The sequence below is a fragment of the Micrasema longulum genome, unplaced genomic scaffold, assembly GCF_059751315.1.
Source record: "Micrasema longulum isolate JH-2025_06_02 unplaced genomic scaffold, ASM5975131v1 h1tg000407l, whole genome shotgun sequence".
Taxonomy (NCBI): Eukaryota; Metazoa; Arthropoda; class Insecta; order Trichoptera; family Brachycentridae; genus Micrasema; species Micrasema longulum.
The window spans coordinates 200882-227654 of record NW_028277607.1 but is presented as its reverse complement, the minus strand read 5'-3'; the positions used below and the strand labels follow the sequence as shown (position 1 = coordinate 227654).

General features: G+C 34.3%; 2 protein-coding genes across 4 annotated transcripts in view; both read left to right on the top strand.

Annotated features, from left to right (window-relative positions):
- Cad87A (cadherin 87A) overlaps nt 1–3366 on the top strand; it is a 152333-nt gene extending 148967 nt beyond the window's left edge. Inside the window, exons 34-35 of the mRNA XM_088226103.1 lie at nt 326–524; nt 3061–3366. Coding sequence (XP_088082229.1) covers nt 326–524; nt 3061–3243 — 382 coding nt within the window. The 3' untranslated portion in view covers nt 3244–3366. The remainder of the gene's footprint in view (nt 1–325; nt 525–3060) is intronic.
- A 764-nt stretch (nt 3367–4130) lies between these two features.
- The window catches only part of LOC148281783 (synaptic vesicle glycoprotein 2B-like), a 38896-nt gene continuing 16253 nt past the window's right edge, over nt 4131–26773 (top strand). Inside the window, exons 1-3 of one of the 3 annotated variants that reach the window (XM_088226105.1) lie at nt 4131–4261; nt 22998–23210; nt 25305–25467. In XM_088226105.1, coding sequence (XP_088082231.1) covers nt 23069–23210; nt 25305–25467 — 305 coding nt within the window. In that variant the 5' untranslated portion in view covers nt 4131–4261; nt 22998–23068. Of the gene's footprint in view, nt 4262–16245; nt 16455–22997; nt 23211–25304; nt 25468–26773 lie in introns of those variants that run through there. The other 2 variants (XM_088226104.1, XM_088226106.1) reach the window with 2 other exon arrangements.

Here is a 26773-nt window from a genome sequence, read left to right as displayed (position 1 = left end):
ATGTCATGTAAATGCCTAGACTTCCATATTCCCTTCTCAAAAAAAGATTTATCTCTGTTGCAACAAATTTAGATCTAAATAAATAATTGTTTATTATTGACAAGTGACCTTAAAAATCAACACAATTATTCTGATCAGCGTCGTAGCTAAGGGCCGGCCATGCAGGCGGCTGCAGGGGCGCACTTTGCAGACCCACAGCCTTCATTTCTCACTCTTGTCCTAGAAAATAAGTCTTAGGGGGCGCAAAATTCCAATCTCGCCAGGGTTGCTCATGACCCTAGCTACGCCACTGATTGCAACGGCTTATTAAATTTGTTATTTTCAGGGTCGGTCCACTTTCGAGTGATACCGGGGGAACGGGAGAGAAAGGATCCGTCCGCGAGCGCAGTCGGAGACTCCTCGCTGAGCTCGGCAGCACGGAGAACCCCCTGTGGGCGGAACACAAGTTGCGGCTTTACGAGGAGCAGGAACTCACCATGAATGTGTTCGGAGAGAACAGTGAGGCGCAGCACGATATGCCTGCAGTATGTAAACTTCTTCTTCTTCTCTTTTCTCTTACTACTATTTATGTATATATATATATATATATATATATATATCTGTGTGGATTTAAGTATGAATATGTCTTATCTTTATGTATATAATTCCTCTGTACATGTGTTGTCACTGAACTCCTCCTAAACGGCTTAACCGATTTACGTGCGGTTTTCAGAGAAATATAGATCTTTGCGCTGTGCGTGTTCGTAGATATTAAAATCTTCAATCTAATATGTAAAAAAAGAAGTAAGGAGCATAAATGTTTTATTTATTGATCTACCAGGGTTGTATTCGAGGAGAACGCATTAAAAAAAAAATGGAAAGATGTTATTTTTTTGTTCATAAAAAAGTTTGTTTTTGAGTGTTTACAAACAGCATTGGTTTTTTGTGGATCTCAATCAGATTCTATACTTAAATTCCTTATAATTTCTACACATTAATATCTTTTTACTGGATTATTGGTAATACCACAATAATATTACATTCAATACATTTTTAAAAATCGTATTCATACGTAAGTACACCCCTCTGTTGGTGAGAAGACCGGAGTTTGACGTTTGCAAAAGAATGCCATATTTGAAAAAATACTTATTTTATGTTTTGGAATTCAACCATAAACAAGTACCTACCTAGCCTAGGTACCTACTTAAATGAAATATTTGAATATTAACAATTTTTAGTTTTGGAATTTAATCACAAACAAGTACCTAGGTACCTACTTATCAATGAAAAGTAATTTTCCAAGCTATTAGCAGGCAAGCCAACGTTCAGGGAGGACAACATCTGACGGGTCCGCTAGTTTTAAATATATTTTTTAGACACCATAAGTAATAATATTAAATCATGTAAATGAATGCCTTCACACGGGTTGTGCCCAGTGAGGTATTAATATTTTTTTGAAAAGTCTTATGTAAAACATGAAGAAAAAAAAAAAATTAAATACAGTTTAAATTCGTTAACAAAATAAAAAAAAGTCTCTAGATATAAATATTTTTTTTTTTTATAAGTACTAACTCACCAATTCGTCGTTACTAAATCAAATTCTCACACTTTTTTTTTTAAAAAGCATCCAATTTCATTTGTTTTGTTTGTCGCTTCTTTTCTTGCTGAATCATAGCATAAACTACAAATATTCAAATATTTTTTTACTTTTAATAATAATAAAATAAAAAATATAATCACAAAAAAAAAACATTTCTCTATAAATCCATTTGTAAAGAACCCTGAATTTGTTTCGACTATCAATGAATATAGATTGTGTTGCCATTAATTAATTTAAAACCATTACTTATTTTTAAAAACATATAATCAAACTTATTTAAAATTATGGCTATTTTATTGGAGATGTGATACATAAATATATAGATTTAGTGATTTTGCATGTCAGTCATTAGTCTTACCAGCCAGTGATTGCCAGGTTTTAAATAAGGTTGGGTTAACAATGTTTTGAGTATGCCCAAATGCTTGCAGACTGGCTGGATTTTCTCCTTAGGAAGTTGTTCATATTTAAATTTGTTGCAACAGAGAGCGAAAAAACATTTTTGAGAAGGGAATATTGGAGTCAAGGCATTTACAGGACTTATGACCTGTCATTGGCTGTTTTAAGTGGCCACTTTACACACTGTGTAACATTCACCGTTCTGCCTATGTTTGAACATCCACAATTTCTCAACTCTTCCATCTGTTGACTTTCGTGAAGTGTTGAATTACCTACCTGGTGAAAGAAAAAGTATAAAAAATTGGAAAATTGTTTTCAGGCGTTGCCTAGTAGGTGAATTGGTTCAGCCGGATGAATCTCACCCACGTGATAAAGGTTTCAGCTCTTTTACTTCACAAAAGTCAACAGATGGAAGAGTTGAGGATGTGTGGATGTTCAAACATAGGCAGAATAGTAAATGTTACACAGTGTGTAAAGTGGTCACTTAAACCCCAAGGCCCCAAAATATTGAATTTGTTACCCGAACATTGTAAAACCATGACCCGGATTCAATTTGTAAAAAATTGGTTACTGGGTTTAGGTCGAGAAAAATCGGAAAATTTACTCAAAATACATTCTTAAACAATAAATGGTATAAATTAATATTGTATAACTGTTTAGTATATTAACTGGTAGGTAGTAATGTAATTGTTTATTTTTGCATAAAAATGTCTGCCTTAAAACAGGTTGTACCTAGTTAGGCAGACTAGACATGATCCAGAGAAATCTATTACCTAAGTGTGTATGTAGTAGATAAAGTGATTGTTATTTTGTTAATAAATTATGATAATTTTTATTATTATAAACCAGCCAATGACAGGGCATAAGTCCTGTAAATGCCTTGACTCCCATATTTCCTTTTCAAAAAGGTTTTTCCCTCTCCGTTGCAACAAATTTAAATACGGTTTGGTTAGTTTCCTCCTACTCATTTAATTGACACTGACTACAATTCTAGAGAAATTATATACGACTGTAATTCGAAACAGCCTTCGGAGCGTCTTTCACAAAAAGCTGTAATGTTTCATCGATCGTTTGTCGATTTTCAGGTCGACAACACGTACGCCACCATCCAGGGGGGAGGGGAGAGGGACTACGCCACCCTGAACGCGCCCCGCGCCGCCCAGGACGGGAGCACAGCCCTCGAGGCTATGCTGGGCTTCCAGGGAAGCACCTTCCAGCCGGAGCTGCCCGCCACGCCCGAGCCGCCCCCGCGATCGGCGCACTACTAGAGGCAATAGAAGACGAATTTCATCCGTTCCGTAACTTATCAATAAGTGAGCCAAAATGAAAAGTGGAAATACTTCATCTAATTGAATTAATGTTTCTGCGTCCGGGCAAATGAAGAATAAAAACGAAAATTTTGATTATATTACTATTACGCATTGTTAAATTAATGTTCAAATTTTTAGTAATAGTCTACAAAGCACCCGTAGGCATATTTATAAAGACATCAGTAAAAACCCTAATTTACGTTTTTTTAAGGGACCGAAAAAAAAATGACAATGGAGGGAAAATGTAAATGGAGGGTAACGAAAAAAATTCGTTCAGAAAATTATTTTTTATTAAAAAATTTGTGCAGCAATGTTTGAACCATTTTTTAATGGCAATGTTTTTAAAATCGTATTCATAAATATTAAGTGTCTGTAAAACGCAACAAACCATCTTTAAAATTACGACTAAAACACGATAATACCGCCAATAAATGTTCGTAAAACACAATAAACTGCAAAATTACTATTTCGATTTAACTTTCCAACAAATTGGTATAATTATAGGGACCAACTTGGACTCTTGAGCTGTCAGTTTTCAGTGGGTGATTACAATTTTTCCGACCAGCACTTTGTCATTATGATTAGAGACTAACTTCAGACTCCTGACTTGTCAAAAACGCAAAAATGGCGGCAACAAATGTTCGCCATACACATCAAACCGTCTTTAAAATTACAAATTTCTATCAAAAAGTTAGTATAATAATAGATACTAATTCTACTAGACTCTCCAGATGTCAGTTTTCAGTGTGGATTGCAAATTTCTCCGACGAAAATTGCGGGAAAAAAACGTAAAACTGGGGTTTTAATGTACTAAAAAATTTAAAATTCAATGTCGCGTCTCAGTTGGCGTCACTTCATTTTGACGTCACACGTCATGCCCGCCGAGTGTGCTTCTAACAAACATCGCGTACAAGTATGACGCGATAGCATTACACCTGCCGTTTGTGCAATAGGGCGCAAATCGTCTCATTTTCAGGTAATTAAAATATGCTTATTTTAAACCTCTGTATAAAATTTATCCGACATCACGAACAAAATAACTCCGTTACCATAGTATTTTTTTACTTATTTATAAATAATTTGACGGCCTCCGGGATATAGTGGTTACCACACTTGATTCCCGGTGAAAACACAACAAAATTACGTAATTCGCCACTGTAATTGGGTCTCTCGGCCTGTTTAGTGCAAAAAAAATATATATACTGAAAATGCTGTATCATTCTTAAAGATATGACATGGCGAGAAGAGATTATATTTTGAAAGTAAACAATTTTTTGCAAAGATATATTAATCTTTGTAAATATTATCAAGTTTTTATTTGACTTATTAAAATCTCATAACAGCATAAAAAACTCTTTTAATAACAATTTCAAAGATGGTTTCTTGCTAGTATTTTGTTACTCTTTGCATAATTTTATCTGCATAAATTCAACGCAAGTTTTCAAGTGTGACTTATCTCTGAATATAATATATGTTATTTATATTATTTTGGTCATTATTCAATAAGAAAAACCGTGCTACGAACAAATATTAATTTGGTGATGAGTCATACAAATTTATTGGCTCACGAGTTGAGGTATTGCACATTTTCACTGTACAATAATGTAAAGTTTTAAGTTTATGTCTTAATAAATATGTACCAATAATTGTATATAACATGTCAATGTGCCAATCATTACACTTGTCTAGTAATTGATACTTCGAGCTCTAAAAGGTCTACCTATTACTATAACTCTCATGTTTTAAATAATTCTTCGGGAATAATTGTATTATTGGGGGCTTTAACAATTAATGTTAGTAAAACAAAATGGATAACATTTGGCCGACTTGATTACTACGCATCTTCTCTCAAATTAAAGGGTAGCGACATTGAAAAGGTGGACAAGTTTAAGTACCTCGGCAGCATTTTAACAGAGACTCTCGACCCAGATATAGAAATTAAATGCAGAATTGAGACAGCAAGAGCTGCTTTTAATAAAATAAAATCCCTCTTCTGCAATGCTAATCTAAACTTGAAAATAAGGCAAAGATTGGTAAAATGTGTGGTTTGTATTGTTGTATGGCTGTTAGACTCTGAATATGAACACTATGAACAGGCTGGAGGCTTTTGAGATGTGGTTGCATCGCAGAATGCTTAAGATATCTTGGACAGACCTGATAACGAACTCAGAAGTCTTAAATCGAACTAGAATGAACAGAGAACTCTTAACCACCATAAAAATTCGTAAAATTTCGTATCTGGGTCCATAATGGTTTCGTTGGGTTCGAAGAGCTAATAATACACTACACCCAGCTGATCATGGTGCAGAACCAGAGATTATGACGATGTTCGGCGATGTTCCGACAGAGCACGGTCACCGTAAGTCTATGCGCTTACAACATTAAAGTTCCCCTTAAATTCCCCTTTTTTTGGCATGAAATTCGACCTGTTTAACACTATGAAAAAAGATATTAATTAATGTTAGTATTTATTTGTATTTAACCACATACCGACTTTTTATGTCTACCGGTTTCGAGACATACCCGTCTCTTCGTCCGGACACTCACTAACGTGTGAGGTAAGTGGTTAAATACAAATATTGACCAACATTAATTAAAATGTTTGAACATAAATAAAAAATATGTTGCTCACTCTACGACTGAATAACATTGCAACAAAGCTTCACGATGAAGTTGGCTGTAATATTGCCCGATGATAACAGATAACACCATCTGTCGGGGAAAAAATGAGAACTTCCCTATCAAATCGGTTGAATTAATAAACGTCTTTGTGTTTGTCGTTGTTTTGAAGTCCGAGAACGGACGCAGCAGCCTCCCATAACGAGCGTCTTGAAGACGCGGTGGTGGACCTGGCTTGGACGCGTGCTGCGCATGCCTCGGGAGAACCTAACCCCGAGTTACCTCTTCTTTAAACCTGCTGGCTCCCGCCGTCCTGGAAGGCCGTCGATGACGATCTTTAGACTTCATTCGACGGAATCAACGGGCGCTGGATTGACGTTGGAAGAGGCAAAAATGCTGACTGGCGATAGGGTCTCCTGGAGGCAACTGGTGATGTCCACATGCTCCACTTAGGAGCGGATGTGGAAAAGAAAAGAAAAAGAATAATAAACGCCACACAAGATGAATTTTGATACAAATGCCAAAATTAACAGCCGATATCCCATGGGTGTCGGCTCATATGACGCAGCGTATATATAGTGGTGCATAAGTCACCTAGCCGTTTTACTGTCGATATGTTTCCAAAATGTTCACAATTAATAGCTGTCAAATAAAAACTCCCCCTTTACACTAATTTGTTATAAATATTAGACCCAACTTAAGACTGAAGTGATTTTGTTGATATTTGTCCGCCATCCAAACATTCCTTTGCTTAATACAGGGTGTTCTTCAAACCCTGTCACATCCGATACCACGATGATCAGTATAGACAAGAAGACATATTAGCATATTTAAAAAATATTTAGAACATATACAAATATTTTCTCCCCTGCAGAAGTAAGCAACCATTTGTTTTTTTCTATATTTTAATTTTTAAGATTTTAGTCGTTTTAAAAATTTATTTTAATGTGCCAATATGTCTTCTTGCCCATACTGATCATCGTGGTTTCGGATGTGACAGGGTTTAAAGAACACCCTGTATAAAGTGCATACATATATTTATTAAATAATCTTGTACAATGTAAAATGGGAGTTTAGTTTAAGGAACAAACAAATAATGTTTGATTATGTCCAAATGCTTGCAGACTGGCTGGATTTCGTCCCTAGGGAGTTGTTCATATTTAAATTTATTTCAACAGAGGGAATTTTTTTTTTTATTTTTGAGAAGGGAATATGGAAGTCTAGGCATTCATTTACAGGGCTTATGATCTGTCATTAGCTGGTTTAAGTGGCCACTTTACACACACTTTTACAATATTCACCACTCTGCCCATGTTTGAACATCCACATTTCCTCAAATCTTCCATCTGTTGACTTTTGTGAAGTAAAAGAGCTGAAACCTTTATCACGTGGGTGAGATTCATCCGGCTGAACCAAATCACCTACTAGGCAACGCCTGAAAACAATTTTCCAATTTTTATACTTCTTCTTTTACCAGGTAGTAATTCAACAATGTTTGATTATGTCCAAATGCTTGCAGACTGGCTGGATTTCGTCCCTAGGGAGTTGTTCATATTTAAATTGGAAAATTGTTTTCAGGCGTTGCCTAGTAGGTGATTTGGTTCAGCCGGATGAATCTCACCCACGTGATAAAGGTTTCAGCTCTTTTACTTCACAAAAGTCAACAGATGGAAGATTTGAGGAAATGTGGATGTTCAAACATGGGCAGAATGGTGAATGTTACTCCGTGTGTAAAGTGGCCACTTAAACCAGCCAATGATAGGTCATAAGCCCTGTAAATGAATGCCTAGACTTCCATATTCCCTTCTCAAAAAAATTTCCCTCTCTGTTGAAATAAATTTAAATATGAACAAACAAATAATTTATAGTATGAAAAGTGATATTTGTACATTTTACCTTTTAAAGGTCATGCATAATAAATATATTTATGTATGTTAGGATTAAAAAAATACTTCCATAATTTATATTTAACACATTAAGTCATGGTTATTATTATTTTTATGTAATACTTTCGTTTTAATGTGAATTGATAAAATATTTAATTTCAACCCTACAACAATTGAATATAGTTATGCGGAAAGCAGCCAGTCCACAGTTTTTAAGAATGTGATATTGGTGTTATCGGGTGCATCATCAATCATCATCATCATTCCCTTTCCGCACCTAATGGTGCATAGGGCACTACATTGGTACACCAATCGCAGCGTATCTTGATCGTTTGTGTTACATGAAGGTAAGATGATCATTACGCTTCAGGTGCCAGTCCGGGGACTATGAAATATTCCATTGCGAAAACGCCCTTTAAAATAAATGTTTCATTTCAACCTTGTCGGGAATCGAACCCGAGACCTCGCATGGTAGGCAAACGCGCTGACCATTCTATATCGGGTGCAGTATGGACATATCTATGTTCTGCTAAAAACAGCCAGGGCGCTTTCATATAAAAAAACTGTAATAATCACCTTCTGAAAATAGTCAATTAAAAAAACGGCATTTCTCAATTAGCAAAAAAACACCCACAGGACTAGAAAAATCTGACGGTACTTTGAAAATTATAAAAACTGGTCAAATACATAATTTGATTCTTGTTTGTAATATAAAAAAAATGTAATCATTGTTTATTATTTGTCAAAGTCAAAAACATTCCAACTGTTGTGTAGATTTGATTATTCACTCGTTTCATAAAGGTGCTATTATCTCAATTTCACATTTCTATGGCTGGCTGCTTTCTGCATAACTACATTCAATTTTTTTTTTTTTTAACTCAGTGGGTGACAGTCCAAAAAAATATTTTTCCCCCTAAAATCGGTTGCAATTTTATGTTTTTATCTTATAAATAACACACATTTGAAGCAAAATCTTATTTTGAAAAAAATCTTAGATTTTCACAACAGTATAAATAACGTCAGCAACAATGATGGACGCTGTAATGTGATACGAATCGTCGAAAAACAGGGCGAATGACACACGGCATAGCAACCCAGAAAATCTCACTCATTGTATTAAAAATATTTTTAGACAATTCACAATATTGCTACATTCCAATGAATTTCTTCATTCATTTTAATTTTAGAAACACTATTCTTTAAATCTCCATAGGGCACTGTATTGGTACTACAATAGGGAAATATCACAATTTTTTTACATTTTCAAAGTAATAAAGGTCTATGAAATACTGTTCAGTAAAAAAAATTAGTATTATTAGTAGCATAAAAAAATATTTTTAATGTGTAATTTTGAATTCCCGCAAAAACGGTCATTTCAGTAGCCACGCCCCTAATATGTCACAATTCGTGTTTATTTGTTCCTGACCATTGAAATTCGTTTATAACAATATCACGAATTTTGGCATCACAACAACCAAGGCCAAACACGTCGCGTTTTTATACGAACGTATTTTATTGAATTTCTTATTCACATTTATGCATGAAAACATTTCTCCACAATATCCATTTTGATTCTGAAAATACAATTAATTATTCTAAATCCATTTCATATATTTTTATCGGTATTCATAGTATGTGATATTTCTGTATTGCAGGGTATCTGAGACTGAAGTGAAAATCACACCCTTTTAAAAACATATTTTGATTCAAATCGAGAGTCGAACCCGAGCACCAGACATGGTAGGCAAAAGCGCTAATCAATAAAATCTATTTCAATCTCTGTTCACTTTCATTTTTCAGGATATTTAGCTAAGAGTAGCAATAGAGTCAAAACAACTCGTTCAGGATTGTGGTTCCATTGCACTCACAGAACTGTATTCTTCATACAGAACACTGTCATTCAATAGTTTTTAACAGACGTGATGTATAGAAATAATGTGTCTATTTATTATAATCATATTGTGTCACTCAGATGAAATATTTTTTCAATGAACTGCATAAAAAAATATTATTTTTAATATAAATAAATTTATGGTTGTGTATACGTTTCTTTTTGCCATATTTTTGAGAAATTACTCAACCTTTTATTAATGTATTTATCTAAACTAAACTCGAATGTTTTTTGGGACGCTTTAATCTGAATTTGCTGACATTTTTCTGTCAATAATTCTACAGCAGTTATGTATTATATTTAATATATATTTGCATATATTTCGTATGTTTAAATTTTATAAATAATTATTCTAATATTATAAAAACTGATAATTATAATGGTTGTTTTTATGTTAAACATTTTAAAGTCTAATGTACAATATGTAATTTATAATGTTTATATTGTAAGATATGTTTTTGTAAAAAAATATTCAATAAAAAGTATTTATAAAATTACATAATGTTTATTAATATTTATTGTTATCTTGATTTTCCTATTCAATTTTTTTTTTAACTATCTGCATTAAATTTCACACTATAGCGCATTATTTTAAATTAGTGGAAGATAGGGCAAAATGGGTCCTTTAATGCTGGTTAGTTGAAAACTCATTAAAAGTTTAAAAATCACTGAATAAAATTAACCATGCTTCTTCGGAGATACAGAATCTATTTAATTAAATACTAGGAGTTATCGTTTTCAAGAAATATTTTTTTTATGAACATTGGAAAAAACCCGTTTTGCCCGTAGGGGGTAGGCAAAACGGAACAAAATTTCACGAATCGTAACACGTTTTCAGTAAATTGTCCACGTTAAAGTTAACACACAAACCAAGCATCATTTTAACATTTATTGATGCACAGTAAGGATTACACAAATCATAATAACACAGCGTATTTATCTACATTTTGTTTTTACTTTCGGGGTGGAAAATCTGTAGACGCTCCCGTGCACATGTATCACTCTCCCGGCACGCTGAGGTGGACTTATTTGTCTACAGGGGGAGTAAGCTAACAATCTAAGCTAATCTAGTCTAGCTAATCTAATCTAAGCTAACAATCAGTAATGAGAAAATGTTTAATAAGGCTATAAAAAAATGCTTAGTGGAGCTAGGTAGAAGTAAAATGGATTGTCTCATTCGCCCATACCAATGCTGAATCAACTGCTCCACAACTGTATAGCTTATGTTAGGTTTTTGTTGTTTTCATTGTGTGTTTTGTAATATAAATAATATAGATGTACATAAATACCTTGTTTTTTAAACTGTCTAAATATTTGTTAATTATGTTTGTTTTTTAAGTTAGTCTTCTTTGTTTATTCTCAAATGTAATTTTAAAAAACTAAATTCTTAAGTGTCCTCGGCACGGTAAACCCCAGTGAGGTCACATTATTTTTATTATTAATTATAGTTTTTAAGCGAAAAATATGAATAAATAAATAAAATCCGTGTAACTTTTTTGTCTCGCTTTTGCGTTAACAGTCACATATGAGAAGTGCCCGTTTTGCCCACTTAACCATTTTGCCCGACCTTCCCCTGCTGCATTTTTAAAATACACTTTATTTTTTAAAATACAATTTTTATTTATTATTACACGCAATACAACGCAGACAAAACAAAACATTTCTGGGCCGGTGACCCTTTGTGCATGCGAATTGCAAAAATTGTAGAAAATATGATGCTCTGAAATATAAATTCTAAACTTTTCAATAAAATATTTAAAAAAAAACAGAATAGTATAAACAACTTTTTTTAAAGTGCTCAACACATTTCCAAAGATATTTTATTTTATTTTATTATTTTTTTAACGCATCTCGCAATGTCCTTGTGTCATATTTATTATTCTGATCAATGGGCGTCAGTGCTATCAGGTTGAGAAAATGTAATTTCGTATTTCGCGCCCTTTTTTTTAAACTAAGTATATTTCATTCATTATTATTAGTCACATCGGATCATACAATACGGCGTTGTAAAGGTACAAATGAGCGATTGGGCGGATGTTTTAAGCACAATAACCTGTTGTACACCGTTTAATTCCTGAATCTTAACAAACAGAAATTTGATGTCGATGTTGTTAATCAGATCCGTTAACTTCTAGTTTGAGGACATCCACTCCAAGAACACTTAAATTGTTTGCAAGAGAAGCTCTAAATTTACTTTAAAAATCCATCAGAAAATACGTATATTGAAGACAGTGAATTCGATAGCGATAAAAAACAATATATTTTAAAAAAATATGCCTTTATGTAGCTATTTTATTTTCGATCACTAAAATAATACTGTTGTAGCAATGTGTAATGTTTGTATATACCAATACACTTTTTTTTCAATTTATACAAATCTGTTTGATTTATTTTATTACAACAAATTCAAAGGTGTTTTTCGTATAATTTTCTCAGCCTTCCACGGTAGATTTGCCCAATTTTCACAACATAAAACTCAAGTTTGCTATGCATACTAACTTATTACCAAATATGTTTTCGATAGTCCATTAAATACAATTTTTTATGCTTATAATAAACTTAATAGTATTAAAGTAAAACCAGATCAGTCATATTACACACTGCGCGGCGGCGGCGCCGGCGGTTGGCAAGCCGGACGTCAAGAAAAGCAGTCGCCATAGTGATTGTAATTTAATTTTCACCGTTTTGTATTAGATACTCCTTACTATTTTGCAAATGCAATATATTGTATTATTTTCTATAGTAAACGCCGATTTTTCGCCGGTGAACTGTATTTATTTACGAGGAAAACAAAAAAGGGATTACACACGCGTTGACTTATAACTGCGATAACTTATGCATGTTCATTATTCAACAGTGTTTGAGTATGTCCAAATGCTTGCAGACTGGCTGGATTTCCTCCCTAGGGAGTTATTCATATTTAAATTTATTTCAACAGAGAGTGAAAATATTTTTGATAAGGGAATATGGAATTCTAGGCATTTACAGGGCTTATGACCTGTCATTGGCTGGTTTAAGTGGCCACTTTACACACTGTGTAACATTCACCATTCTGCCCATGTTTGAACATTCATATTTCCTCAACTCTTCCATCTGTTGACTTTTGTGAAGTAAACGAGCTAAAACCTTTATCACGTGGGTGAGATTCATCCGGCTGAACCAATTCACCCACTAGGCAACGCCACAACACAACAATTTTCCAATTTTTGAGTATGTTTGAGTATCAAACATTGTTGAATTAACTACCTGGTAAAAGAAGAAGTATCAAAACTGGAAAATTGTTTTCAAGCGTTTACTTCACAAAAGTCAACAGATGGAAGAGTTGAGGAAATATGAATGTTCAAACATGGGCAGAATGGTGAATGTTACACAGTGTGTAAAGTGGCCACTTAAACCAGCCAATGACAGGTCATAAGCCCTGTAAATGCCTAGAATTCCATATTCCCTTATCAAAAATATTTTCACTCTCTGTTGAAATAAATTTAAATGTTCATTATTGTTCATTGTGATCGCTCAAACGCTTGGCGTGTTTTTAAGCACATCGATAATTATTTGTGATTGAGCTACCTGCCTGCTGGAAGGGCTACCGCTATGCTGAACATCATCGCTCTGGATGTTGATCTGTTCCAAGTATCCGAAAGGGTTTTCCGGAGCAGGATTCTCCCACTATTTTGACTAGAGTCTCTTTATGCATTTTTTGTCTTTTTATAATATGTACTTCTTAAATTTTAGTTTGTAATATATGTATTATTTTTAATCAATTAATTGAATTGAAAAATTTCAACGATGATCATTTGTATCTGGTATAAAAAAATATTTTTGTGTCTGATAATTTCATCACTATTAATTACGATCAGTCACTTCCTAATTGTTAAACATTATGGTACAGTACTGTGTATTTTAGATTAATTAATATAACTGGAAAAATTCAAGTAATTCATAATTTCTTCTTGATAACGGAAATGTGTACGTCACATCATTCCTATTTATTATTATTATATTTTGAGTATCACTGTACCGATGCATGAGAAATCATGAATTGCGAGATAGTCCAGAAGTTGAGAACCTTGCGCTTTTTGTAAATTTTTTTTCAATTAGTTATATTTTATACATTTTAGAAATCGTTATGAAATCACAAAAATAAAATAAATAAGTCATAATTTGCCCTCATATATTTTTTATCATAGTGCCCTATGCACCAATGACGTGTAGAACCACCTTTAAAACAGATATTTTACATACACCCTGCAAGAAATCAAACCCAGGGCCTAGATTATGGTAGAAGAATCCACACACTACGAGACTGACTTATCTCTACTTGATTACCTTATTTGGGATTTTTACCCGAGACTAACCATCGAATAGAATACATTCGTCCAATAGCTCAATCACAAATAACTATTGACGTGCTTAAAAACATGCTAAACATTTGAGCGATCACAATGAACATGTTTAAGTTATCGCGGTCATAAGTCAACGCGTGTGTAATCTCTAAGTCAACGTTAGTTGTAACAGACGCGGCGGATCACTGGCTTCCGTAGCAATCGCGCCAGTCACAAGAACTGTATACTATAGGTGCTGATGTCAATGCAGAGTGGCCGGTCGTAGGCGGGCCTCGGCCGACGAACGATAAGTTCCGGGGGAGGTATCGCTGCCTAGAGATCCCTTGCGGGGTCGCTAGTGAGTAGCACTGGCGGCCGCAATCCTGAAGCAGGCAACCGGGTTGTAAGGCCGGTATCTCTCCGTCGGCGGGAACGGCGGGGTGTGTTCCGGGGAAGTAGCCAATGGTCCAAATAATCCGGGGTCCAAAATCCAATCCAAAGAGTATCCGAGTTCCAAGTCCAGGGGTAGCGGCGGTCGAATATTCCAGGTGGCGGTGAGGTCCGGTTTGAAGCGAGGCAGGGAGACGAGGTGGAGAGTAAAAGCCCTTAGTAGCGTGACGATTTGACTGATTTATTATTTGCCCGGCGGGGCTATATATACAAAACATTTTGCTGTGCGGCGGCGGTGCTAGGCCAATAGCGGGCGGTACTAGGTTGACCAATCACGCGGCGAGAGAGATAGCGAGCACATTCGCCCGCTCTATCGGTCTCTCTCGCGCCACGTATAAGAACGCCCCCTTCCCGCTACCCGGCCGCAGTTCCCCGCCGACCGCGCGGCGATCAACATTCACGCAGAATAATGAACAGTTTATTTTATGATACATTAAATAACATAGTAGGTAGTCAATAATATTACGTTAAATGATTCCTAGTCTATACATGCTTCAGTATGGCGATGACCACCCCCGATAGCGACAAATACTGGTCTTTATTGGGGAGGTAGTACCTCGCTTACACATACTGAAGTCTCTATGCTAAAATTATATCGAAAGGCCCTTCCTGGGGCCTTTCGATTTCGCCAAGTTGACATAGGCCGCGTTACGTCGGCAACACTCGTGTCGGTTTGTTTTTTGTTTTCCTCGTAAACAAATACGGTTCATTGGCGAAAAATCGGCATTTACTATAAAAAATAAAACAATGTATTGCATTTGCAAAATAGTAAGTAGTATCTCATACAAAAAAGGGAAAATTAAATTACAATTACTATGGCGACTGATTTTCTTGACATTTGGCTTACCAACCGCCCCCGCCGGTTAAATGCAATAAATAGTAGATAAACAATAAATAAATGAAAGGAGCAGTTTTGGAATATTTTCCATATTTACACCGGTGAAATTTAAATATGTGATTGCGCAGCAGGATTATACGTAGCAAAACGTAAATATTTCGACTTTTAATATAGGGTGTTCACGGATGTTCCATTGTGATCGCGAATACGATAAACAACCTTGGTGAGAAACTGTTATCACGTCACATAAGCGATATAAGCTAATAATAGCACGTCGATAGTTATTTGTGATTGAGCTACAGGGCGCGATTATTCATACGCTCGTAACTCTGCGCGAAATTTAAAAATGCCTTTCTCAGATTCGAAAACAGCAAAATACTGAGTTTTGAGAATAGGTGTATCAGAAAAATCTTAGGTGTGCGGTGGTTTGAGTTTGTGAGGAATGAAGTAATAAGAAAACGGACGCAGCAAACTCCGGTGACAACTGGCTTGGCCATATACTGCGGATGCCCTTAACCAGGCTAGCATACTTTACGAGGCATCAGGTTCTCGACACGTCTGCTGACTGTTAGTTGCCGGTTTATGTAAGAACTACGGTTCGCGAACCTGACTTGGGAGGACGCACGGGAGCCGGCAGCCGATAGATGCATGGAGGCTCTTTGTGAACACCAAATTCTTCAACTAGGGATTGGACGATGATTATGATGATGATTCTTCATTCGCCCAGAAACAGAAACAGAAATTTGATAATTTTTTTACCAGGTATATTAAATATTATCTATTATAATCCCTGACGCTCATAAATATATTTTTTTAAACAATGAAGTCACAAACCCCTGACCGGAATTCAATCTTCATATTTAGGCATGAATTTAATATCTTAAAAATTATTACTCAGATAACAATGTTAGCTTTAATGGTATATTATATATGATGCTAACGAGTCTTGTGTCTACAATAACTTGAGGTAACAATACACAGGTACTGTTCATATAATTAACAGTAATAATTGTGTTTCAAATGAAGATGTGAAAATTTAGTGATATGATCTCGTCTGAGTTTCTTCCGAGTATTTTGTGACTGACTTGTGTTGAGGTCTACAATGAAAAATATTATTCCCGATGTTGGAAACCTGTACAAAAAAAGTGATAATGATCTTAAACGTATGTTAATCTTTTTGATATGTTTTATTAAACAACTTCTTTCTAAGCAAACCATATATACATAATTTTATCTATAATTACAATTCCAAAAATATTTCATGATTTATTGCCAAATATAAAAGACTCAAAATGTAAAACAAATTTTAAAATAAAAATAACTGCACATGTAAATAGTGTAGCGAGAGATTTTTTTGAAAAATATATGTAAATCAATAAACGTAGTACTTTTTGTAATTGGTACACATATTATTTATATTTTTATGTATTTCATTGCTTTATATTTGTTTTATTATGTATTTTACTATATTATTTATGTTTAAGTAACATGTATTCTTGGCACATATATATACTTTATATTTGTGTAATAATGTTTTTTTAATTTCTTACATTTGATTAGCTAGGCATTTATAATTAAGTCGTTTTAGTTTTTCTTTTTTATGTTATTGTTTTATTAGTATAGGACTACTTACGCTCTAAAGATAAAAAATCTCCATCTTAGAACAGGCCGTGCCATGTTAGATGGAGACTATCATAAACAGAGAACACTCCGTTTTCATTTTACATTAATTGGTTTTATGTAGATTCCATGTTATTAAGTATGTATATTATTTTTTTTGCAATAAATTTACAAATAAATAAATAATTCGATAAATCGAATGTGATAGTTTTTGAAAGGGATGAACATTTAACTAAATGTGAGATCAGTGTGATCGGAGATATTCGGAATCAGGTAGAAGAATTTGTGTACCTGGGAAGTATGTTTACTAGGGATGGAAAGGAGGGTGAGTGCCGGGAACAGGGTGAACGGTGCACTGAAATCTACTTTGGCAAACAAATGTTTCTCGCAAGAGGCAAAATTAGCAGTTCACAATGGAGTTCTAGTGTTGGCCCTAATGTATGACAGCAAAGTATGGACTTAGAAAAACAGGGATGAAAGTAGGCTGAATGTTGTTGAAATGCGATCTCTCAGTCAAATGTGTGGTAAAACTATGTACGATAGATGCACAAATGTTGAGATCCGTACATTATGCAAGGCTGAGATAAGCACTATCGACAAAATCAAGAAAGGAGCTCCGCGTTGGTTTGGACATGTAGAGCGAATGGACAGCAAAAGAACTGCTAAGAATATTTACAATGCGAATATTGATGGATGCGGAAATAGAGGAAGACCGAGAAAGACATGGCTTGGAAAGAGATGAACATGTTAAAATTCGGAATAATCGGCGCGCGTGCATGAGAAGATGTATGAATGTAGAGGAAGTGAGGTATGTATGCAAAGAAAGAGTGATCTGGCGTTCTATCCTCTCGGGGAAACGGCGTGATGGTTTATTTGTTTGACAATTACTTGATATTATTCACGAACTTTAATTTCCAATGCCACGTTTTTAACTAATAAAAAAGGTTGAATAACTAAGGTCGTAAATACCCCCCTTGGCCCTGATTTCAATGGAAAGTTACCAGAAATATCTTCAACTTTCTGTAAATTAAAATCAAATTTTCTTTGTGAAAATTAAATATTCTAAATCCCTAAATTCCACACAAGCCATGGTCAATATAGCTTTGTCTTCAAAGGTGTAAAAAATTACAATAATCTCCCAAATGAACTAAAAATCATTAAAACTAATATATCAATAAATATATTATTGTTATCAAAAACATTTTTCACTTTGTGGTATGACATTTCACACTTATTTGTTTATAAATTTGTATAAACCACTTAATTTTTTTAATTACACTTCGACCGGTTTCGAGGTTACTACCTCATCGTCAGGAATTTAACTTAATTTAGTTAAATTCCTGACGATGTACGACGAGTAACCTTGAAACCGGTCGAAGTGTAATTAAAAAAATTAAGTGGTTTATACAAATTTATAAACAAATAAGTGTATCAATAAATAAATAAAAAGTAAATTTAAAGAATTTTTTTAACCCGTGTAAAAACTGCATTCTATTTTAAATAGTATTAATGTATCATTATTTTTTCTTTTCTTTTCATATGCTATAAGTTTGATTTTTTTTTCTCATGTACTCGTATGTTCAAAATTATATAAATTCTAATAAATAAATAACTATAACAGTGTCAGTCACTCTCTAAGCACAAGAGCTAGTCTTTTTTTTGAGAGTTGCATGTATAACATTTGTTAGATGTATAAAAGAAGATTTGCATTCTAATACTATTCTAATAAAAAAAAACATGTACCATTTATGAAAATGTATTGATAAATAAAAACTAAAAAATATACGATTATGTATTCTTTTCCGAGTTTTTGACAAATATTCTTTAAATTTTCTTTTGAAAATTCGATTTCATTTTATAAACAATTGAAGATAACTCGGTCAATTTCCCTTTGTAACCGGCGCCCCAGAGTCTGGTTATTGTTCCCATGGTAGTTTCTGAAATATAAACTCCACTCTAGAACAGTTTGATTCCTATTTTCTAACAGTGATATCGGACTATTTGAAAATGGTCCCAAAATTTATGCTAGTATTTGGGAATCATAGGGATGCCATATTTCTTAAAATATTGAATCAATTTATTATTTTAATATGTTAATATTTTTTTATTTATTTACTTGCGAAAAGTTTATTACACATTTTTTTAAACATAATTCCCAACTCCACGCGACGAGTAATTAGTATACTAGTATTAGTTACTAACTGCATAATTTATTTTTTTATTTATTAAAAGAAAACAACAGCCATTATAACAAAAAATAAATACTTACAAACAAACCAATGTTATTACTAAATACAATGTCAATTTTTTTTTTTAAAAGCTTACCTTTAAAAGGCCACTCCGCATCATTCCACGCGTAAAAAAAATATAAAATATTACAATAGTTGGTTGCGAATTATGTGGGTATGCATTCGTCGATTATTGTTACACTTCAATATCCTTACCCACAACAGCTGTTCACTTCCCACCTCCAGTATCCTCTGAAAACCCGCCACAGCAAGACCTCGTGTCGTGTATATTTTTTCGCCAAACGTGTGCCGGATCATCATTTGTTTCCACCAACCACCAGTGTTCAGCTCCAGATCGGGGGCCTATCCTAGCGTTGGTGCCGCTCGCAATTCCATCAAGAACGAACCAGGTTAGTGGCTTCCATTCCTGATCCATTTCATTTGTTGGATTAGTGACTGATTGACATTGCATACCGCATTTCAAAGATATTCATTCACCATATATATACATAAAAAATACAGTCCACTATATCGTAGAAGCTCTAGGGCTTCGCCCCCGCTATTTCTCGCCCCGCACCCGCGTGGGAATTCGTTTTCCCGCCAGTAATAATAAAATAATAAAAAAATAAAAGAAAAAGTTTTTTGTTTATTTATTTATACATCAACGGTTCAAAGAACCTTTTACAATAAAAAGTTTTACAGAAATAATCACAGCAGTGAACAATTCATTATGTAATATATAATATGAAATATAACTATATAATTCAACTAAATAATTAAAACTAAACAAATTAGTTTTTTTTTTAAACTGCAAAAAAGTAAAAAAGAAACATACAAATCTAAGATGACAAATAAAAAATAACAATTCAAGTGAGAAAATCTTCAGCCCTCCCTCCTTTCTTCTTTCAAACAAATTAATTAATTACAATGTTAAAGAGTACAAAAAAATATATTAGGTAGGTACAGTTAGATTAAATTATAATGATTATTTTCAATAAGGGTTCTAGCATTTTCTTTAAATTTGTTTAAAGGGAGGAAATATATATCGATTTCAGTAAAAAAACGTGGAATGATTATTTACAATTCTGGGAAAAGATGCATTCTTATTAATATTCGTGCTTGAAACACCAACATGAAATAATTGTTGCAGCCGAGTTTTACGTTGAGGGATACGAATTTTAATTTTTTCAAGCAGTTGAGGGCAACCTAAGTTGTTATTGCGTATTTTGTAAAGGAAAACGGTATCATTGAGGATTCTTCTAGATTGTAAGGTATCGATTTTGTGATGTACTGCAGCTTATTCATAGTTATTGAAATGTAAATATTGACGATAGTTTAGGTGATTCAATTTTTTTTAAATTCTTTAAATTCTTAAAATATATTTGGAATATTGAGGAGACCAGACAGTGGAGCAATATTCAAGAATACTTGCGCGTACATGTGCAAAATATAATGTTTTTAGTGTCTGTGGATTGATCAAAGGCTTACAGACTCTTATTATAAATTAACAAATTACAACAGGGATGGAGAATACCTTAAATAAGGGAATATGGAAGTCTGGGCATTTACAGGGCTTATGACCTGTCATTGGCTGGTTTAAGTGGCCACTTTACACACTGTGTAACATTCACCATTTTGCCTATGTTAGATCATCCATATTTCTTCAATTCTTCCATTTGTTGATTTTAGTGAAGTTAAAGAGCTGAAACCTTTAATGTTGTGAAGAGATTCATCTGACTGAATTATTTCACATACTAGGCAACGCCTGAAAACAATTTTTCAATTTTTAAACTTCTTCTTGGACCAGTTGGTTTCATTACAATATTGTAATATTATATATGTATTCCCTTATTTAAGGTATTCTCCATCCCTGTTGTAATTTGTTAATCTTAATAACTCCCGAGGGGGTGAAATCCAGTCTTTTGTCTGCGAACATTTGGACAAACTCAAATATCTTATTATAAAGCCCAATGTTTTGTAACTTTGCTTACTGTCTTCTCTATATGTTCTTTATATGTCAATTTTTTATCCAAATATACACCAAGGTCGCGAATACAGTCTACTTTAGTAATTTTGCATGCATTTATAAGGTAAAAGGGTAGTATTATTATCTTATTTCTGGTAAAGGTCACTTTGTAGCATTTGGAGACATTTAAATAAAGGAAATTATCATTGCAGTATTTGACGACCCTATCTAGGTCTCTTTGGAGGTTGTTAATATCTTCTAAAGATTAAATTTTGGTAAAAAAATATCGTCGGCGAAGGAAAAAATGTAAACAACGAATATCTTGAACAAGTAGAAGAATTTGTGTATCTGGAAAGCATGTTTTCAAGAGATGGAAGAATTGAAAAAGATGTTGAAAGGAGAGTGGATGCGGGCAGCAAAATGAACGGCGCACTAAGCACAGTAATTGCTAATAAAAATATGTCAATCGAAGCTAAACTGGCAGTGCACAACGGGGTTTTGGTCCCAACACTTATGTATGGAAGTGAAACATAGAATTGGCAGAGAAAGGATGAAATGCGATCTCTTCGACGAATATGTGAGAAATCAATGTATGACAGGGTTACGAATGATGAAATCAGGCGAGAGTGTAAATCTGAGTCAAGTATAATTAATAAGATTAAGAAAGGGTCTCTGAGATGGTTTGGTCATATAGAACGAATGGACGACGAAATAATGGTAAAACAAGTTTATATGGCGAAAATGAACGGTAACGTAAGACGAGGACGACCAAGGAAGACGTGGCATGATCAAATAAACGAAAATCTTTAGTCTGGTCATGTCAAAAGCAGACATAACCGAAGGGCATGTATGACAAGGTGTATTTATTTATTTACATACATAAGTTTACTGTACATTATTTGAGACATAAGTCCCAACTCCATGGGACTAAAAGTCCTGTGTTGAGATGGGACTAGCAATTAGTTGACACAGACACATGAGTATATCACCACAAATATAGGATCAGAAACATAATATATATATATATATGGCACATCAATATGCTGAACAGTAAACTCAAACATTTGGAAAATCATCAAGGAGTTTCCCAAATCCACAAATCCCTCGCACTAAGGAAAATACAATCCTTAGAATATTTTTGTCCTTGAGAGCTTAATACGCTCTTCCAAAATATTGAACACTATCGGTGCAATTAATGAGACATGTCTCTGAGCAAAATTCGTATGGGTTTCGGGTATGACATAATTCATGCTCTGGGAAAACCTCGTACGGACATTTTGCTGAGACCTTTCCTTATTGTTCGACCAGAAGTGGGTAAGTGCTTCTTTTGGGTACAGTTGTCTCATATCCAGCACCTTCATGTATTGGGACAACTGTTCTGACGGGTATGTTGGAGGGCAACGGAATATTATTTTCAATAATAATTTCTGTGAAATTATGAGAGGCTTTAAAATGGATGCCGCACAACCCCCCCAGCCAGCTTTTCCATAGGTTGCAGTGGATTAAAACAGAGCAAAATACACACTTCTGAGAGTGCCAATATCCAGAATGTCTCTGTGTATAAATGTGAAAGAAGCTAGGAATGAATACCAGGATAGACGTGTGTGGCGGTCCATTATCTCTGCCTACCCCTACGGGGAAATGGCGTGATGGTAGTAGTAGTACTAGTACTAGTATATCACCAAACATATTTTATAGGATCAGAAACATCAATTTGGTAAATATCACACTCAAACATTTGGTTTACATTTAATAAAAAAAGGGGAGGTCACACTATATACTCGTATGTCATTACGTGGCTTTAGACATATTATTTTTAATAACAACTTGACATCTGCGCTTTGTACTTTTAGTTGTTGATTTGATTATTATTTATGTTTGTTATTTTGTAGCTACTCCACCAGAAGGACCTCTGGGGTTTGAAGACGCCATAGCGGCCACAAAGTTTGGTAAATTCAACATAATGCTCTTGGGATTTTCATTGTTTTCGGGGATAGCGTTTATATTTGATACAACAGTAATCCCCTACGTAATTCCGAGTGCTGAATGTGACCTCCAAATCAGCCTACTTAACAAAGGAGTCCTCAATGCCATGGCTCATACTGGTAATTATATTCGACGTTGGAAAGGCTATTTACTTTAAGCGACATCGCAATTTTACTTACGATATAACTAATTACATTAAACAACGCGGGACTTGTAAAATATTTTGAATAAATAGGCGATGCACTGTACAAGTCACAGTTTGGACTGTAATCCACAATCCTGAAGCAAGGGGTAGGTGTTGGTCATGTCTCGCTGCCGTCGTCGCTTTCGGGGTCGTAAATCCCGAAAGTTGTGATATCTTGAATCCCTCTCAAGTCCGGTGTCACTGCGTAGGTCGGTAGAAGATAATGGTTCGTAGTCCTGGGGTGAAGCGATGGTCAAGTTTAAGGGGTAGAGCCAGTAGTAGAGCGGGAGATCGGGCGGAGAGACGAAATATGACGACGTGACTACGGTGAAGGCTCGAGGCGAACTGATTTATTAATTTAAAATGTACACATGATATAGGGCAGAGGTTCCCAAACTTTTTTGTGTCGTAGACCCCTTGCCATGTTTTTCGGTTTTTGGTAGACCCCCTACTTACCTGATATTGATTTTTCATAAATTTCTAACTCTAGTGAAGTTTAGTGTTAAAAACTTAAAGTTAAAACAAATGTTAAGTTTTATACATTTATTAATTGAATTTAAATCAAAACTACTAAAAATAAAAATTTTCAGTTATATAAAATAAACGTAACATAAAATAAACTAAGTAATAAGTAAATGTTTTTAGTGAGAAGGATGAACCTGATGCTTTAATAATAAATTATCAACATTTGGCGTCAATTTTGTCAGGTTTAATCTTAAATCTCCTCGGCCAATGATGTCCAGTCTGTTTCTTTTTTTCGTTAGGAGATTGGTAACAGCGCTGAACCCCCTTTCCACTAGGTATGACGATGGAAAGGAAATTAAAAATTTGCTCGCTATATTCCATAATACAGGATAAGTAACGGGTATGTTTTTTTGCAGTAAGAAGCACAGAAGTACTATCAGTGTATGTTGAGATCCCCATTTTCATTTCATGGACCCCCAAATTTTTTTTTCGTTGACTTAGACCCCTTGCAGGTTGTCATAGACCCCTGGGGGTTGATATAGACCACTTTGGGAATCACTGATATAGGGTGTGTTGCGGGCTCCCGCTACCTGCGTCCGAACCGGCGTTAGGCTAATCCGGGAGGGGGGGGAATACCGCCCCCACTATTTCCGGCCGGTGCGCCTCCCACAAAGTGCATATGGGGAGGCGCCGGCGCTCAGCTCGGGCACTTCGCTGGGAGCTGCAGCACGCGCCACATCAATTACAATGTTCTTCAGGGCAAACATCGGTCTCGTCAAATATAACTCAATTTTTATTTAAGAAAAAAACCAACAGTTTTTACATATATTGTATACAGAAAATAAGAATACATATGAACGAAAATTGTGAAAACAGTCAATAAAATTTTCCACAGTGGTGTAAGATATTGATTAAGTACATTATCGGTATCAAAATAAAAGCAATTAACAATTGTTAGGCACTTAGAAGTTGCAAATAAAATAAAAATACATATACTTATATACAGTTAAAAAAATAATGTTAATAGAAACAAGATAAATTTAAATTTGAAGAATAAGAAATGAAAAAAGTTATATAAAAATAATGTAAAATTGATCATTGCATATTATTATTTTATATATTACATATATTTTTAACCGTCCGTTACGGGCGAATACACATTAAAATATGAATTACCCGTCTATAGACGATGTTCCGAATGGAGGAGGTATGATTTTTTTTTAATTTTAAAAGGCTCTCCTGTAAAGTTTACAAAATGCCGCTTAAATGTCGCTTAATGCCTTTCCAGTGTCGATATGCTTTTTTTTTGTTTTCGTCATGTAGTGTAGTAGTTGGCGCGTACGCCTACCATACTTGAGATCCTGGGTTCGATTCCTGGGGGATTCGACGTGAAATGTTTGTTTATAATGTGGTTTTTACTTACTTCCCCGTTACTGCCCCGATAACACCAATATCTCATATTTTCAAAATTATGGACTGGCTGCTTTTTTGCATTACCATGTTCAATTTATATGCTATGTTGTGAATCAATAAATAATAGTTTAGTTACGTTGTGTTTTTGCAGGAATGATTTGCAGTGCCATACTTGTTGGTTTCGTAGCTGATACAATTGGCAGAAAAAAAGTGCTGCTCTGTGGCCTCTTTGTCGATATGATTTGCAATATTTTGGCAACATTCAGTCATGAATTCATCTACACCGTCATTCTCAAATTTATATCGGGGTTCTTGTAAGTATCTTTCCTTATATGCAACTTAAACGAGGCTTTAACTTATTTTTACAAACGAGCATAAATAAATGTTAGGCCACCGGGAGCTGACAGTAGCTTGTTACTTGACTGTGAGCTGTACTAATAATATAATGTTGTTTTCTTTTTTTCTTACTATTATTTATGTATATATATATATATATATGTATATATATATGTGTGGATATAAGTATGAATATGTATTATTTTATATGTATTATATATATATTTTTTAGATTTGGGTAATTTATCCAAAATAAAACAAGTTTATTGGATTATAATTCTACTTTATTTTTTATAAAATATACAAAGGGTATATTGTGACGCGTTTCGTCTTGTTAGGATATTTTCAAACAAACTAACTTAAATATTTACAAAGTTTCCTTATATACTAAATATAATTCCTATTTTATGTTTGTGGATTTCTTTAAAAGCCAAAATAATTGATAACATAAAATTTATTGATAACATGTTCAATATGAATTGTAAAAAAAGTCAAATTAATATAAATACTTATTAAACATTAACAAGAATATTAGGCATAAGGTGGTTCGATTTTATAACTAACGTTGAAATCCGAGAACGGACGCAGCAGCCTCCTATGACGAGCGTCTTGAGGATGCAGCGGTGGACCAGGCCTAGACACGTGCTGCGCATGCCGCAGGATAACCTAAACCCGAGTTGCCTCTTTTTAAACCTGCACGCTGTCCTGGAAGGCCGTCGACGATGATCTGTTTTACATTCCAATATACAGGACCAACCTGCCAATGGTTATGCCTGTTGGAAGGGCTATCTCTATGTTGAACAATATCACTTTGGACATTGACATTTTTCACGTCTCTGAGGGAGTTTTTCGTTACAAGATTCTCTTACTTTTTTAACATATTATTCTTTGGATATTATGTATACTAATGTGTTTTTTTATATATACCTAATTTTACCTAATTATTTCTATATGTATGAATTAAGATATTTTATTTTGTAATGTACATATGAATGATAAATCTTTCGACCTTATTCGGCGGAACTAAGGGACGCGGGTTTGCCGTTGAAGGAGGCGAGAGTGCTGGCTGGCGATAGGGGTGGCGAAGGAACAGCTTCGATAAATAAATTCATTTTGAATATAATTGATTATTGTAATGAACTGTTAAGTAAATATAATAATTTGTGTATCTAAGAAGCATATTTTCAAGAGATCGAAGAGTGGAAAAAGATGTTAAAAGGAGAGCGAATGCGGGCAACAAAATGAAGGGCGCACTAAGCACAGTAATTGCTAATAAAAATATGT